This window comes from Fundulus heteroclitus, unplaced genomic scaffold, assembly GCF_011125445.2.
Source record: "Fundulus heteroclitus isolate FHET01 unplaced genomic scaffold, MU-UCD_Fhet_4.1 scaffold_211, whole genome shotgun sequence".
In the NCBI taxonomy this organism is placed as follows: Eukaryota; Metazoa; Chordata; class Actinopteri; order Cyprinodontiformes; family Fundulidae; genus Fundulus; species Fundulus heteroclitus.
The window spans coordinates 115,087-128,801 of record NW_023396623.1 but is presented as its reverse complement, the minus strand read 5'-3'; the positions used below and the strand labels follow the sequence as shown (position 1 = coordinate 128,801).

At 38.0% G+C, this 13,715-nt stretch overlaps 1 protein-coding gene across 1 annotated transcript; it reads right to left on the bottom strand.

Moving 5' to 3' along the window:
* Nucleotides 1–1,938: 1,938 nt before the first annotated feature.
* On the bottom strand, nucleotides 1,939–13,079 carry LOC118559060 (butyrophilin subfamily 1 member A1-like). Its single transcript, XM_036129752.1, has 6 exons — nucleotides 12,945–13,079; nucleotides 6,325–6,681; nucleotides 5,239–5,449; nucleotides 3,447–3,511; nucleotides 2,924–3,040; nucleotides 1,939–2,607 (listed from the first exon to the last, which is right to left on the bottom strand). Exons 1-6 carry the CDS (start codon nucleotides 12,985–12,987, stop codon nucleotides 2,192–2,194), a joined length of 1,209 nt encoding a protein of 402 aa, XP_035985645.1. The 5' UTR covers nucleotides 12,988–13,079; the 3' UTR covers nucleotides 1,939–2,191.
* Between the last annotated feature and the right edge of the window lie 636 nt (nucleotides 13,080–13,715).

The window sequence follows — 13,715 nt, the reverse complement described above, 5'->3', positions numbered from 1 at the left end:
AACTGGGGTTTAATCTAAGACGCTCCACACGTACTGCTAGAAATACAATTTAAAAAAAACAAAATTCAATATTTTCCCTCAGAGAGGAATCACAAAGGCACTTGACAAAAACCGAAATATTTAGGTAAATAAAAACAAATGTAGCATTGAATGTATAAATTATTCCTGTTCTTGTGAAAAAGATGCCCCCTTTTTCTGCAGAAGTTTTTGATTCAGGAAATGCTTTTTATTTTACATGAAATAAGAAAAAACACTTGAAATAAAGAAATAAAACAATATTGCAACAAATCACATAAATAATAAAATAGATGATGGCTGACAAGGTGACTTTATACTCAACCAGTTCTGTAGTTATTGATAAGATTTTTATTTGTGTCCTTTCATGTTCATATGAATAAATTATTGTTCAGTGAAACTAGTTTCCTTCATTCCTGTGTGCTGGTGAAGATTCTCAGTCATCCAGGTCATGATCATTCCAAAAAACACCGTTAAAAAAACAAAAGAACTGTCATGAATCGGGGACAGAAAGACCCAGGTATTCAGTCCGAACAAGCAGGGTGAATGAAAAAGAAGGTTTAATGGAAGCGATCTAAACAATACAGGGGCAGGCAAAACTCAGTGGTCAGAATGACAGTCCAAAAACGGTACACAAAAATGGCAGTCCAAAACAGGCAGGAATACAACAGAGATAAGGCAAACTCCGATAATCCAAGGGAAGAACCAGGTTAGCAAAACAAGTGAGCAGTCAGAACAGGGCAGGAAAAAACAGGTACAGGGTTCAAGCTGGCTCAGAAATGCTGGAGGCAATTGGGTAAAGTGGACAGGACAAACCAAAAGGGAATGCTGGACAAAACTCACCAGAGGCTCAAAAGACAATGATGTGGCAGAGTGCAGGAGACAGAGGCAGGTATAAGTAGAGGAGTGAGCAGGTGAACAGAGTGAAACTAATTACCAGAATGGGTGGAGCTGATCAGGGGGGACAAAATGGCTGGAAGTAAACTGAAGCTGATTGGATAGTGACTGGTGAAGGGGAGTGAGAGGAAGACAAAAGAATGCTGGCAGGTGAACTGAATAAAGGCTGGTGACAGAACTGATCAGAGCAGGCCAGAAGAAACTGATAATATAAAATAAAGTACAAAATCAAACCACATTAAAACTATTCCATTAACCAAAATGAATACATAACCTAAACCTAAGACAGAACTGATTACATGAAGAGAATAACTAAACCAAAACAGATATTAAACTAGACTAATCCAGAACCAAAATCAACATAAAGACCAAACCTAAGACTAAACAGAACATAAGCAAATAATAAAAACCAGAGGTAATACTAAGACAGGAGAGTGAACTAATTAAAAAGACCAACATCAACCATAACAAAAACACAAATCATGACAGGAACTTTTTTTTCCAAAGTTTGAAGCCACTTCTCTTTCCATCCAAAAAGCTGTCTCGATTCAAAATGTCTGGAGTAGTGTGGAGTTCCAAGCTTTATATTATTGCCCAAAAATGAGTTGTTATGACTTAGATAACATGAAAATTAAACTGAAACAGGTCCATTCCTTAGCAATGGAGAGTCGTTAGGGTCGTTGTTGGCCTGGCTTACAGTAGAGATGTTTTGATCACCTGCATGGAGGTGAAAATTGGAAGGAATCAAACCAATTACTGTGCTGTAAGGTTTTGAAAGTTGAATCCTGAGTCCTCCTCCTCTGTTTAAGGTTGTTTTTTCTCTATTAACATAGATGGCCTCCTTCACGCTCCTTTCAAACCATCCTTTCATCCACACTATCCAGACATTTGAATCGAGAAAGCTTTCTGGATCGGAAGCGAAACGTCTTCAAACTTTGGGAAAAAAGTCCAGTTTTTTGTTTTTTAACTTTTTTGGAAACTTCATTCCTGTGTTTTTATCAGATTATTAACAGAAATGTACGTTTAAATAAATAAATAAATAAAAAACACTCCTATTGAACCGGCTCTCAGAAATTTAAAAACTGTTCAAACTGCTGTTTTACATTTTCTTGAACACTACTGGAGTTAAACAGACCACTAATCTGAACAGGTTGGGCTGGAGGGATCACCTGTCAGATGAACATGGAGTGTTTTTCATTGTCAGCTGAGGGGGTGAGACAAGAAGAAGTCTTAGAAACCGATGACAAACACTTGATGTTGTAGTGCTTTGTGAAGAATATCAAGAAGAAGTTGGAGTGCTGTTCTGCGTTTGGTTTCTCGAATTTGGACCATTGCTATTGGACAGCTGGACAGATTCTTCAGATTGGGAACCAGCATCGTTTGGGCTGGTATCCCCAAGTGAGTGTCCAGTCTCAGGTTTGAGGTCCGATGATTGACATAGGGATATATGGGAATCCAGAGAGTTGGTGGAACTCCGGCAGAGTGCAGACTGGGTGTCCTGGCAAACAGGGGGTTTCCAAAAACTGGCGTCTTGTATTTGGATGCCGGTCGGATTCTTTTTATCGCAATTCTCAATGAATGTGTTTTGGTTATTTTCAGTGAGGATTTGTTGGTTGAGTAGGGAGTTAGTTTCAGTGGAGTCATTTGTCCTGGTTTGGTCCAACTTATTCTTTGATTCTGATGGTTTCCCCCCATCTGTGTAGAAACAAAAAAAGTCAAGTAGCAATACGCATTGAATTGTTGTATTGTTGATTCTGAAATAATTTCACTACCCTCAGTCTAACTGCACATTCACACCTTATACACCATCCTCTCCTGAAACTCAGCATCCTTTCAGAACACACATTGTCAGGAAAACCAGACAGAAGAACAGAAAGTCTAACCATACATGTAGTTGTGTTTAAAAGGTTTACTAGGAAGAAGGAACCTGGATGTAGGCGAAGAGCCTCTGAAAATAAAGTCATTTAATTTATTCACTTATTTATTCTCATAAATAAAAGCAGTGACTTACCAGATCTGCATTGTTTCTTTATGAACCACAGAGACATAAATAGCAAATTAATGCAAAGTGAAACTACCAGTGCGGCAATTATCAAATAGAAGGTTGTATTGGATTCGTTGCAGGGAGCTGAAATGACAAGAGACAACATTCAAAGATGTCATCAGATAAAATGTTAAAGACCATAGCCAACTAAGAACTTATCAGTGACAGGAGTCGTTTTTTTTTTTTCTCAAAAAAGTCAATCCAATAGCTATTACATTTAATTTGAGGAGACTAACCAATGAAAGACAATTATGTATTTAATCCTGTCCCTATATTTGCCACCCAGCTGTTTGTGGGAATATTCATGGGGAAATAGGTCATTAACTATTGTCAAGTAAAGGTTAGTTTGGTTTATATTATTGGGGTAAGACACAGAAGATAATAAAGGCCATGAATTCTTCCACATAAAAAATTGATTGGAAGGCATTTTGTTTTGTTTGTGTCTTCATAATATTATAAATTGATACATTGGATGTATCTGGCTTTCTACCTGGAAAGAGGATCTCTGCAGTCCTCAGATGGTTCATCTGTGGCTGCTCAACTCTGCAGATAACCCTGAGGTGAAAAACATCATATTTAAAAGTGTCTGTATTAATATAGAAAATTCAAACTGAATTTATTTCAGATGCTTTTCAACTGCAACCTGAATCACTGGTCTCAGATAGGAGTCTACAGGCCCAACAGTTTCCATTAATTTTTTTAATGCAACAAACAAGTATCTGTTTTTCTTCACTGAACTAGATACTTTTTCAGTCATTCAGCCTTTTGCACTGTCTACTTTTAGCAACATGAGCCCAGACCAGTCTTTAAGGTCTACTATCCTGGACCTTTTATATGCAACGCAACCCACACCTGACTACAAAAGGTGATTGGTTCACGCTTGCATTGAGCACCTAGTACCTGTGTTGGATTGGGATGAGATTACCTTTATGCCATAAACAAATCTCCCTAGAGTTTGTAACCACACCGAGATCACCTCCTCCCAAAGGTCTCTGTAAGGGTAATTTTTGTCCGAACCCAAGTGCAATTGTTTATTTGAATCGCAATTGCATTCAAATTAATCACACCAGTGTGGGAAATGAACCAGAGTTTGTCTTAAATTGGATAAAATTAATTAGTGTTCGGCTGCAGGGTTGGTGTAGTTATTGTTAATTTGTTATGTGAGCAGTTTTCTAGTCTGTATTTGGCTGTCATGGGCAAAATTTTAATAAAATGTATTTGTATTAAAAAACAAAACATATTCAGACTGTACCGTTTATATGGACAATCTATTAATCCAATCATAATGTGAATTTATATGGCCCTGGCTTTATTCAGAACAGAAATACTCTGACATGAACAGTTTTCAAATTTCCCTGTAAGAAAAAAAAAACAAAAAAAAACTGTCACTGAACAACAAAAACTAGCAAACAAAGCAGTAGTGTACGCGTTGATTTGTCTTCCGAGCGCCCGGGATGGACTTGCACCAGGTTCTTAAAACTTTACTGATTGAATAATAATAGTTTTAAACTCTTTTAATGTTTCGAAATAGAAGGTTGTGTTGGGAGAACAGACAGTTTTGCCTCCCGACAGATTTAAACCACTCGACAATGTTGATATATCTCACATTTACATCAGGCACAGTCGTCGGGTCAGTTTGCCATATTCAGAATATCTTGGTCCTGACGAGAGATGACGTGCATGTTGATTGGACTAATAATTGGCATAAACCTCACCTGTCATTCGGCTTCGAGCTTAATCTGATCACAATACTGAGATTAGCGTGTTTACATCATGCATTTTAATTCTGATCGGCCCTGCATTCCAGTTACTTCCGTCCATGTAAACCTAGCTATAGTTGGGGTTTTAGCTGCACCACCATGACTGCTGTCAAGTACCCCTGTCCTGCATGTTTTAGGTGTCTCCTGGCTGCCACACACCTGACTTAAAAAAAAATCGATGATTAAGACTAGAGGTTTCTGATGCAATTGATGGCTGCAGAGATGGTCATGAATCAGGTGAGCTGGAAGAGAGACATCTAAAACATGCAGGACAAGGAACACTTAAGGAACAGGGTTGGGAACCACTGGCATTTAGACTCTTGATCTTGTCAAGACAGTCATGTGAAAACATACTTTAACATAATTTTTCTTTTAGAATTGTATAAAGGTCACCCAGTTCTAAAAGCTCACACACCTAGCTATAGTTTACATTTACCCATATGGATCCCAATCATTGAAACTGCGAACGCTGCAAATAAATGTTGGATTATAAACTCAAGAAACGTTAAGCTCTTTTATTACCTGCTAGTCGGTTCCTGCAGCGTGACACTTTGCTTGGTGTTGTAGCATCCTCGAGGATCTTCTTCTAGTTTGGGCTTTTTATCAGTGATGCAGTTTCCTTCACCATCCAGAATAGTCATCAGCGGTGCCGGCCTCCAGCAATGAGCTTCACACTCCAGACTAACTACACCGCTGTTAGCAAACACTGAAAGCGTCGGATCAGACACTGCAACTGTGGAGACCAGATTTACAGACAATCAGCATCAACCAATGGTGTCAGGAAGAGCGGTTGAATATTTCATCAGAAAGCTGCCAGAAGTTTGTCAAAGCGCATGGATTCCCTGCAACTTGTTGATGGGCATTTAACCAAGTGTTAGTGGATCTGTATGATATGGGGTGACAGTAGCACAGTTGGTAGCACTGTAACTTTGCGTGTCCGGGGTTTGATTCTAGGCCTGCATGGAGTTTGTATGTCCGCCCAGTGCATGCCATCGTTCCCTCCAGGTACACTAGCATCCTCCTATAGTCTAAAAACATCACTCTCTAAGGGTGTTGTCACACCAGGAAAGTCCTTTGGTCAACTTATTGGGTCCAGACCAAAAGCGGACTTTATTTTTTTCACATAGTGCAGTTAGAGTTTACATTTAACTATAACTTGTAGACAAATCCACATGTTTGATTGTGGCTCCCATTGGACTGAAATGACTATTGCGGGACATGCCACAGAGCCGGAGATAGAGGAAAACTATAATGGAAATCCTGCGTGAAGCACTTCTGTTTTGCATATTTGTGCCGTTATCACAGCCGATGAACCATTGTGAGTGTCAAGAGGAGCTTGTTCAACGCAGGATATTTCATGTTTAATTTTGAAAAGTTCCGGTGCTGTGTCTTATTTTTGTAATGGTTCAATCATTATTCTGTTGATTGCTCGTATCATATGTTGTATATTTTTGTGTTAAAACCTTCGTTGAGTTATATATATATAAATAAAACATGATCTATGATCTACTCAGGCCCCGCAATTGTTCTTATAATGTGATAATCATTTGAAATATTCAAACTAAGGTTGTTTGGATTAAAGCAAAAAGATTATTGAAGTTGACATACCAACAACCAGCTTCACTTTAGATTCGTCCCTCGTTCCGTTCTTCTGTATTATTAAACACCGATACGTCCCCTCATCGGATAGCTTCACATTTGAGATCCTCAATGAGACGTTCCCGTTCTTCACCTCTCTCATGATGAGGCTTGTCCGGTACTCAAAGTCGGGATCCTTCATCTCGAAGGTCTCGCAGCCATCACGGTACAGGAAAACAATGCAAGGCTTCAGGCCTTCTGCCACTTTGGACCACTCCACCGTCGGAACATCGTCACTGCCGTGTATTTTCAAGCTGCAAGGCAAGACGGCATTCTCACCAGCAAAGGCCACAACCTGTTCAGGCTGCTCAGGGGCGCAAGAATGACCTGCAAATCAAGATACATGGAAATCCAACATCATTAGGGAGTAAGACCTTTTCCTTTATGACAGCTCATTCACAGTATTTTGTGTGTGTAGTTTACTTGCTTTGCATTATTACAAATGTGACAGATTGCCATTTGAGAAAAACAACTGTTGGAGGACAAACAGATGAAAGTCTTAAATTAAATCTTTACAAGGACTTCATCACTTTCTGAGTCCACAGTAAAATATTTTATGATATAAATATTTTTGTTAACAGTAACCTTAACACTCTACAGCTAAAAAAACTAAGTTTCTGCTTATATTACTTAATATTTTTATTTTATAAAAGTGGAAATAGGGCCAGATTTCTACGTTACTCTCATGTTCTTTTTTAAATGCTTATTTTTATTCTCAATTTTTCCACATTCTCTTGACTTATTAATACGATTCAATCTCTATTCTTAGACTTACTTACAACTTACTATAAATTCTATCCCTATCCCTTTACAATCAGTACCAGTCAGTTTCACTTTTGACAGCTGGTGTCACACCACTTATCATTATGTTGGCACATCCAAAAATAAAGTTTGATAAAACATCAAGTCATTTCTAGAAAGTGTTGCTTTGATGAACATCCGTTTTGTGTAGTTTGGACATGCAGGAATGAAAGGTATGAAAAAAATTATGTGTTTACTGTATCAGGACAAGCCAAGTGACTTTTGTCTTGACATTGCCTTCTAACTGCTTTAATTTTTTTTCCACCATTTTACTTATGTAGAGATTGTTTATCACAATATAATACATAATGCATTATATATATATATATATATATATATATATATATATATATATATATATATATATATATATATATATATATATATATATATATATATATATATATTATGTAATATGCAAAGCAGTGACATGTGGCAAAATAGTAATTAAGGACATTTTGTTGTAAATACAATTGAATTGCTCCTGCCACTGCTAAACAAGGCTTTGAAATGTAATTGTAACATAAATCTTTGTACAGTTGCAATTTAAACTTGGCTAGATTACACCAAATTGCTTCCGATTGTATGTTTATATTGACTTTATGTTGACACGTGTCTTGCTGTATTTAGACTGGAAGAAGTTTGAGGTTTTATCATGATCTTATACATGCCATTAAAAATAAAATAATTGGCATCCTCCCAAACATGATTACCTCGTCCTCAGTAAGTGAGGCAGCATTGGAGGAATCTTTAGAATCTGCGCAGTGTTTGAACTGTTTAGAAGCAGTAGAGCTTTCTGAGCTATCTAAAATTTTAGCTTCATCTAAACCTTCTACCTGTATGTTAGACCCAATCCCAACCAAGTTGTTTAAGGACATATTCCCTTTGATCAGTGGCACTATTTTAGACATGATTAATCTATCCTTGGTAAATGGATATGTACCACAGGTTTTGAAAGTAGCTGTTATTAAACCTTTACTTAAGAAACCTTCTCTTGATCAAGATGAGTTAGTAAATTACAGACCTATATCTAATCTTCTTTTCTTATCTAAAATTCTTGAGAAAGTAGTTGCTAATCAACTTTGTGAACATTTACAAAGTAATGACCTACTTGAGGAGTTTCAGTCAGGCTTCAGAGCTCATCATAGCACTGAAACAGCTCTGGTGAAGGTCACTAATGATATTCTGATGGCCTCAGATAATGGACTTGTGTCTATACTTGTCCTGTTAGATCTCAGTGCTGCGTTTGATACAGTTGATCACAGTATTCTCCTACAAAGACTTGAGCATACTGTAGGGATTAAGGGGAAAGCATTAGGCTGGTTTAAATCTTATCTGTCAGACAGATTCCAATTTGTTCATGTTAATAATAAATCTTCCTCAAACTCTAGGGTCACATGTGGAGTACCACAGGGTTCAGTCCTTGGACCAATTCTATTTACTATATATATGCTTCCGATTGGCAAAATTATCAGACAGCATGGGATTAATTTCCACTGTTATGCTGATGATACTCAGCTATATTTATCCATAAATCCTGATGAATCCAATCAATTACTTCGACTGCAGTCATGTCTTGATGACATCAAAAGCTGAATGACTTTAAATTTCCTGCATCTAAATTCTGACAAGACCGAAGTTGTAATCTTTGGGCCAGAGTCCTCAAAAAATAAACTTCTTAACCAATCACTTAATCTGGGTGGCATTAACCTGGCCCCTGGTAATAAAGTAAAAAATCTTGGTGTTATTTTTGACCTAGACATGTCATTTAAATCCCATATTAAACAGGTTTCCAGAGTTTCCTTTTTTCACCTCCGGAATATCGCCAAAATTAGAAACATTCTGTCCAGGAGCGATGCTGAAAAACTGGTCCATGCATTTGTTACTTCAAGGCTGGACTATTGTAATTCTTTACTATCAGGAAGTCCACAAAATGCAGTTCAAAGCCTTCAGCTGATCCAAAATGCTGCAGCAAGAGTTCTGATGAAAATCAACAAGAGGGATCATATTTCTCCAATTTTAGCTTCCCTTCATTGGCTTCCTGTTAAATCAAGAATATAATTTAAAATTCTTCTTCTAACGTATAAAGCCCTTAATAATCAAACTCCATCATATATCAGAGCTCTGATTACCCCGTATGTTCCTAACAGAGCACTTCGCTCTCAGACTGCAGGTCTGCTGGCGGTTCCTAGAGTCTCTAAAAGTAGAATGGGAGGCAGATCCTTTAGCTATCAGGCTCCTCTCCTGTGGAACCAACTCCCAGTTTTGGTCCGTGAGGCAGACACCCTGTCTACTTTTAAGACTAGGCTTAAAACTTTTCTTTTTGACAAAAATTATAACTAGTGGCTCATGTTACTCTCAGCTACCTTTATAGTTTTACTGCTATAGGCTTAGGCTACTGGAGTATATCAGGATCTAATTTTCTCACTCTATTGAGTTCTACTGTTCTTCAATTATGCATTATGTGTTGTCATTTCTGCTTTAACTTTCTGTTCTCTCTCTTTTCTCTTCATAGTAGGTACACCTGGTCTGGCGTTCTGTTAACTGTGACATCATCCAGAGAAGACGGCTCGCCCGCTATTACCATCTAATGTAGAACAGATTACTGGATCAATGTGTGCTTCTGTGCTTTTTTGTTTCTCTTGTTGTGTCTCTGCTCTGTCTTCTGTAACCCCAGTCGGTCGAGGCAGATGACCGTTCATACTGAGCCCGGTTCTGCCGGAGGTTTTTCCTTCCCGTTAATGGGTGGTTTTTCTTCCCACTGTCGCTTCATGCTTGCTCAGTATGAGGGATTGCAGCAAAGCCATGTACAATGCAGATGACTCTTCCTGTGGCTCTACGGTTCCCCAGGAGTGAATGCTGCTTGTCGGGACTTTGATGCAATCAACTGGTTTCCTTATATAGGACATTTTTGACCAATCTGTATAATCTGACCCAATCTGTATAATATGATTGAACTTGACTCTGTAAAGTGCCTTGAGATGACATGTTTCATGATTTGGCGCTATATAAATAAAATTGAATTGAATTGAATTGAATCCCAACCGGATGCCCTTATGTGGTAAATTGATTTTATATCAAATTAATCCGAAATTAGGTCAAGCCACCAACCTTTGAAGTGGCTTCAAAATGTTTACTATGCAGGGGAAACGTAATCTTCATTAGTGTTGATAGAGCATCTGCAGAGGTTGGCATGTGATCAAGAAACATACTTTTGGAAAGGTGTCTTGCAATAGTATTCACCCCTTGGCTTTTTTACCTATTACCAACCTGTTTTTTATTTTTCTGTTATAGATCCGCACAAAATTGTTTCAGATAGTGCAGTGAAATGAGGAATATGTTTATAAAAACAACCTTGAAATCTTGAAAGAAACCAGCTGTCAGTATAAGCAGACCTTTTCTGAAAGGCCTCAGAGGCTGCACCAACAATAAGCATCACATAATGAAGATCAAGGAGCTCTCCAAACAAGTCAGGGATGAAGTTGTTGAGAAGTGCACTCAGGGTGGGGTTAAAACATATTTAATGTTCCCCTAGAGCTCCAGCAGATCCATCATCTTCAGCTGGATCCCACATAGTACCACCACAAACCTGCTAAGAGAGGGCTGCTCACCAGAACTCACAGACCGGGCAAGGAGGGCATTAATCAAAGAGGAAGCGCATACCAAATGTAACCCTGAAGGATCTGCAGAGCTCCACAGCAGAGAGAGGGGGTTCTCTCTATAGGACCGTAATAAGCCGTGCACTCTGTAGAGTGGGGCTTTATGGAAGAGTGGCCAGAAAAAAAGCCATTACTTAGTCTTAAAAGTAAGAAAGTACATTTAAAGTCTTCCAAAATGCACATGGGGAACTCCTCACATGTATGGAGGAAGGCACTCTGGTCATTTGAGACTAAACTTGAACTTTTTAGTCACCAAAGAAAAAGCTATGGTGCCAACACAACACATAGCATAACCCCAAGAACAATAGCCTCATTGTGAAGCATGGTGTTGGCAGCAAGAACATGGTCCAAATCCATGGAAAAATTAATGGTGGTAAGTACAGGAATAGTGTTGAGCAGAACCTGTGTTTTGAGACTGGGACTGAGGTTAACTTCACAGCAGGATAGTGACACCAAGCATACTGCTAAAGCAATACTCGAGTGGTTTAATGCAGTGTTAGTGTAGCCTCGTGAGACCATCCTGATCTCGCAAGCTTTCAAGGTTTCACTCGCAGATCAGTCTGGCTACTCTCCGTTAAAGAAAATTTGGAGCCGTTCACCAAACGAACGTCCAATCAGCGTTGGCTTTGAGGCGGGTTGAGGTGTGACGCAACGAGGAGCGACAGTTCAGTCTACAAAACATGGCGGCTTCAGCCGATGAAACTAGCGTTAGCGTGGCTATCGAGCAAGTTTTATCGGAATTACAGAGTATTTCTCTGCTGAGCTAACGAGCCTTTACCTGCAGCAGCAAGAGTAGCTTGGCTTGTGGTTGTGTTTTCGTCGTCGCTCTGTTACGAGCGACAACGAATCTGATTGGTTTATTTGGCCCGTCTATCACCAACATAGGCCAATCAGCTAACCAGTATTTTCGCCCCTTCCCAAAATTACTTCAACGGAAGGTTTCCAGATGGATATGCGGAGCAAATCTATCTGGCGGAGTCAGGTAAGTGTTAGTGTGCCGCACCTGACAAGGTGGAAAATATCCAATTTTACGTAATTGGTCTAAAAAGGTTTTTTGAAAACTTTTTATTTGAAAGAAGAAATATAAAAGATTATAAAAATAAATTTTTTGTTTATCTGATTCCTATTCAAGACACTTTGATAAGACTGACTATTAATATAGACGGCTACAGAGTATCATTTGTTTAACATTTTTGGTTGGTGGTGTTCCTCGTGATTTCTTCAAAGGAAAAAATGTAGCTTGGCTCAAAAAAGGTTGAACAACACTGGTTTGAGGGGAAACAGTATGCTGTAATGACCAAGTCAAAGTCCAGACCTCAATCCAATTACAAATCTGTAGTGAGACTTCAAAGTCACTGTGCACAAGTGTAAACCATCCAGAATGAAGGAGCTGGAGTGTTTTTTTTTTGGGGGGGGGGGGGGGGTGAACAGTTAGGCACGCTGAAGTTTTATGTTATTTTCTCCCATTCGACATTCTCTTCACAATAAAAAAAGACACATCTTCAAAGTTGTTGGCATGTTCTGTAAATTAAATGGTGAAAATTTTAATTCCAGGTTGTGAGACAACAACACATGAAAAATGCCAAGGGGGTGAATAGTTTTGTAACGCACTTTATGTATGTTTCATTGTCTCCCTTTTTTTTCTTTATTTTGTAATCACACATAATTCTTGTACAAAAAAATAAAGCATAGGCATTATCAATGTTTTAAGTTGGCAAATGCTTCTTTTATATTAAAGTGAAACAAAAAGAAAAAAAGTATATGAATGAGCTGTGTCATGTGATTTCCGATAAACTACAATATATTGTTCCCATGCTCTAATTCAAAGAGTCGCACTTGTTCTTTTTTATGTGAGTTTGATTTAAAAGACAGGCTTCTTGCCTAAATCCTGTTAAACGCACAGATCTGAACAGCAAAGTCCTTTACAGTGAAGTACAAATAAATAAGAAAAAAGCAACTTGAAAGGTTAAACTATTTGGTAATTAGAGATAATGTAATGTTTGTCCTTAATGACTCTGACCTAAACTATCAATTTATCATTTATAGATGGTTTCAAGTGCCAAACCCAAAAGTAAGAAAAATAAATAACATGATAAAAAGTAAGAAACATTTTCAGAGTCCTTCCCTTACCTTTGATGAGGAGCACTCCGAACAGAAGGTAAAGGTCATACATTACTAAGTGGTATAAACTGAAATATATTTACTAAACAGTACATTTCTCTTGTATATTTAAAGAACTGCGAACTTAACAGGTTCAGTAACCAGGAAGAAGGCAACCTGTGGATTGCTTAATCCCGTTTTGACCTTTGGAATGCCTTGTACTCTTAAAGGGAAAGCTTTACAGGGACTGATATAAAATGCTAGCAATGCAGCAGCATAAAGTAGCATTCAAATAATTTCTGACTTAAAGCAGGCGTAAGGCATGTGAAGAAATCGTCTGAATGAAATGTTGAATTCAAGGAATCTTGTGGCTTCTCAAATATAAATCCAACCCAATCCAAGTGAAATGCAGATAAATGAAAACCGCTGAACAGGAGTCATGTTTAGGAAATTAAACCAAAACCTTAATTTATTCCACCAATTGTTTTAGCTACTTTACTAAAATTTCAAAGCCAAATATGAATCCTTTTTTGTTATTAATTTATTCAAATCTACCCCAACTTAGTATTTTCTGTGTACACATAGGTATGGTCTGTCATTTCAAGTGATTTCATCCATAAAGTACTCTTTTAAAAAGAGACTAATCCCATAATTACAAAGCTCCACCTATTTCTACACTGACATTATTTATTGAACAAAACAGTGGTCCAGGTGAAGATGTGTTGAACACTTCAAATTCACCCTTTAACACAAAAAAATACAGATGCAACCTTCAGCCTTCATTTTTCTTATCCTGTCAAG

What these genes read in the sequence shown, in the direction of transcription:
- LOC118559060 (XM_036129752.1), bottom strand. Translation starts at nt 12,987, where the DNA reads ATGTATGACCTTTACCTTCTGTTCGGAGTGCTCCTCATCAAAG. An exon ending in CGGAGTGCTCCTCATCAAAG is followed by an intron (nt 6,682 to 12,944) that starts GTAAGGGAAGGA and finishes CTTGATTTGCAG; the next exon opens with GTCATTCTTGCGCCCCTGAG. An exon ending in TAAAGTGAAGCTGGTTGTTG is followed by an intron (nt 5,450 to 6,324) that starts GTATGTCAACTT and finishes TGGTCTCCACAG; the next exon opens with TTGCAGTGTCTGATCCGACG.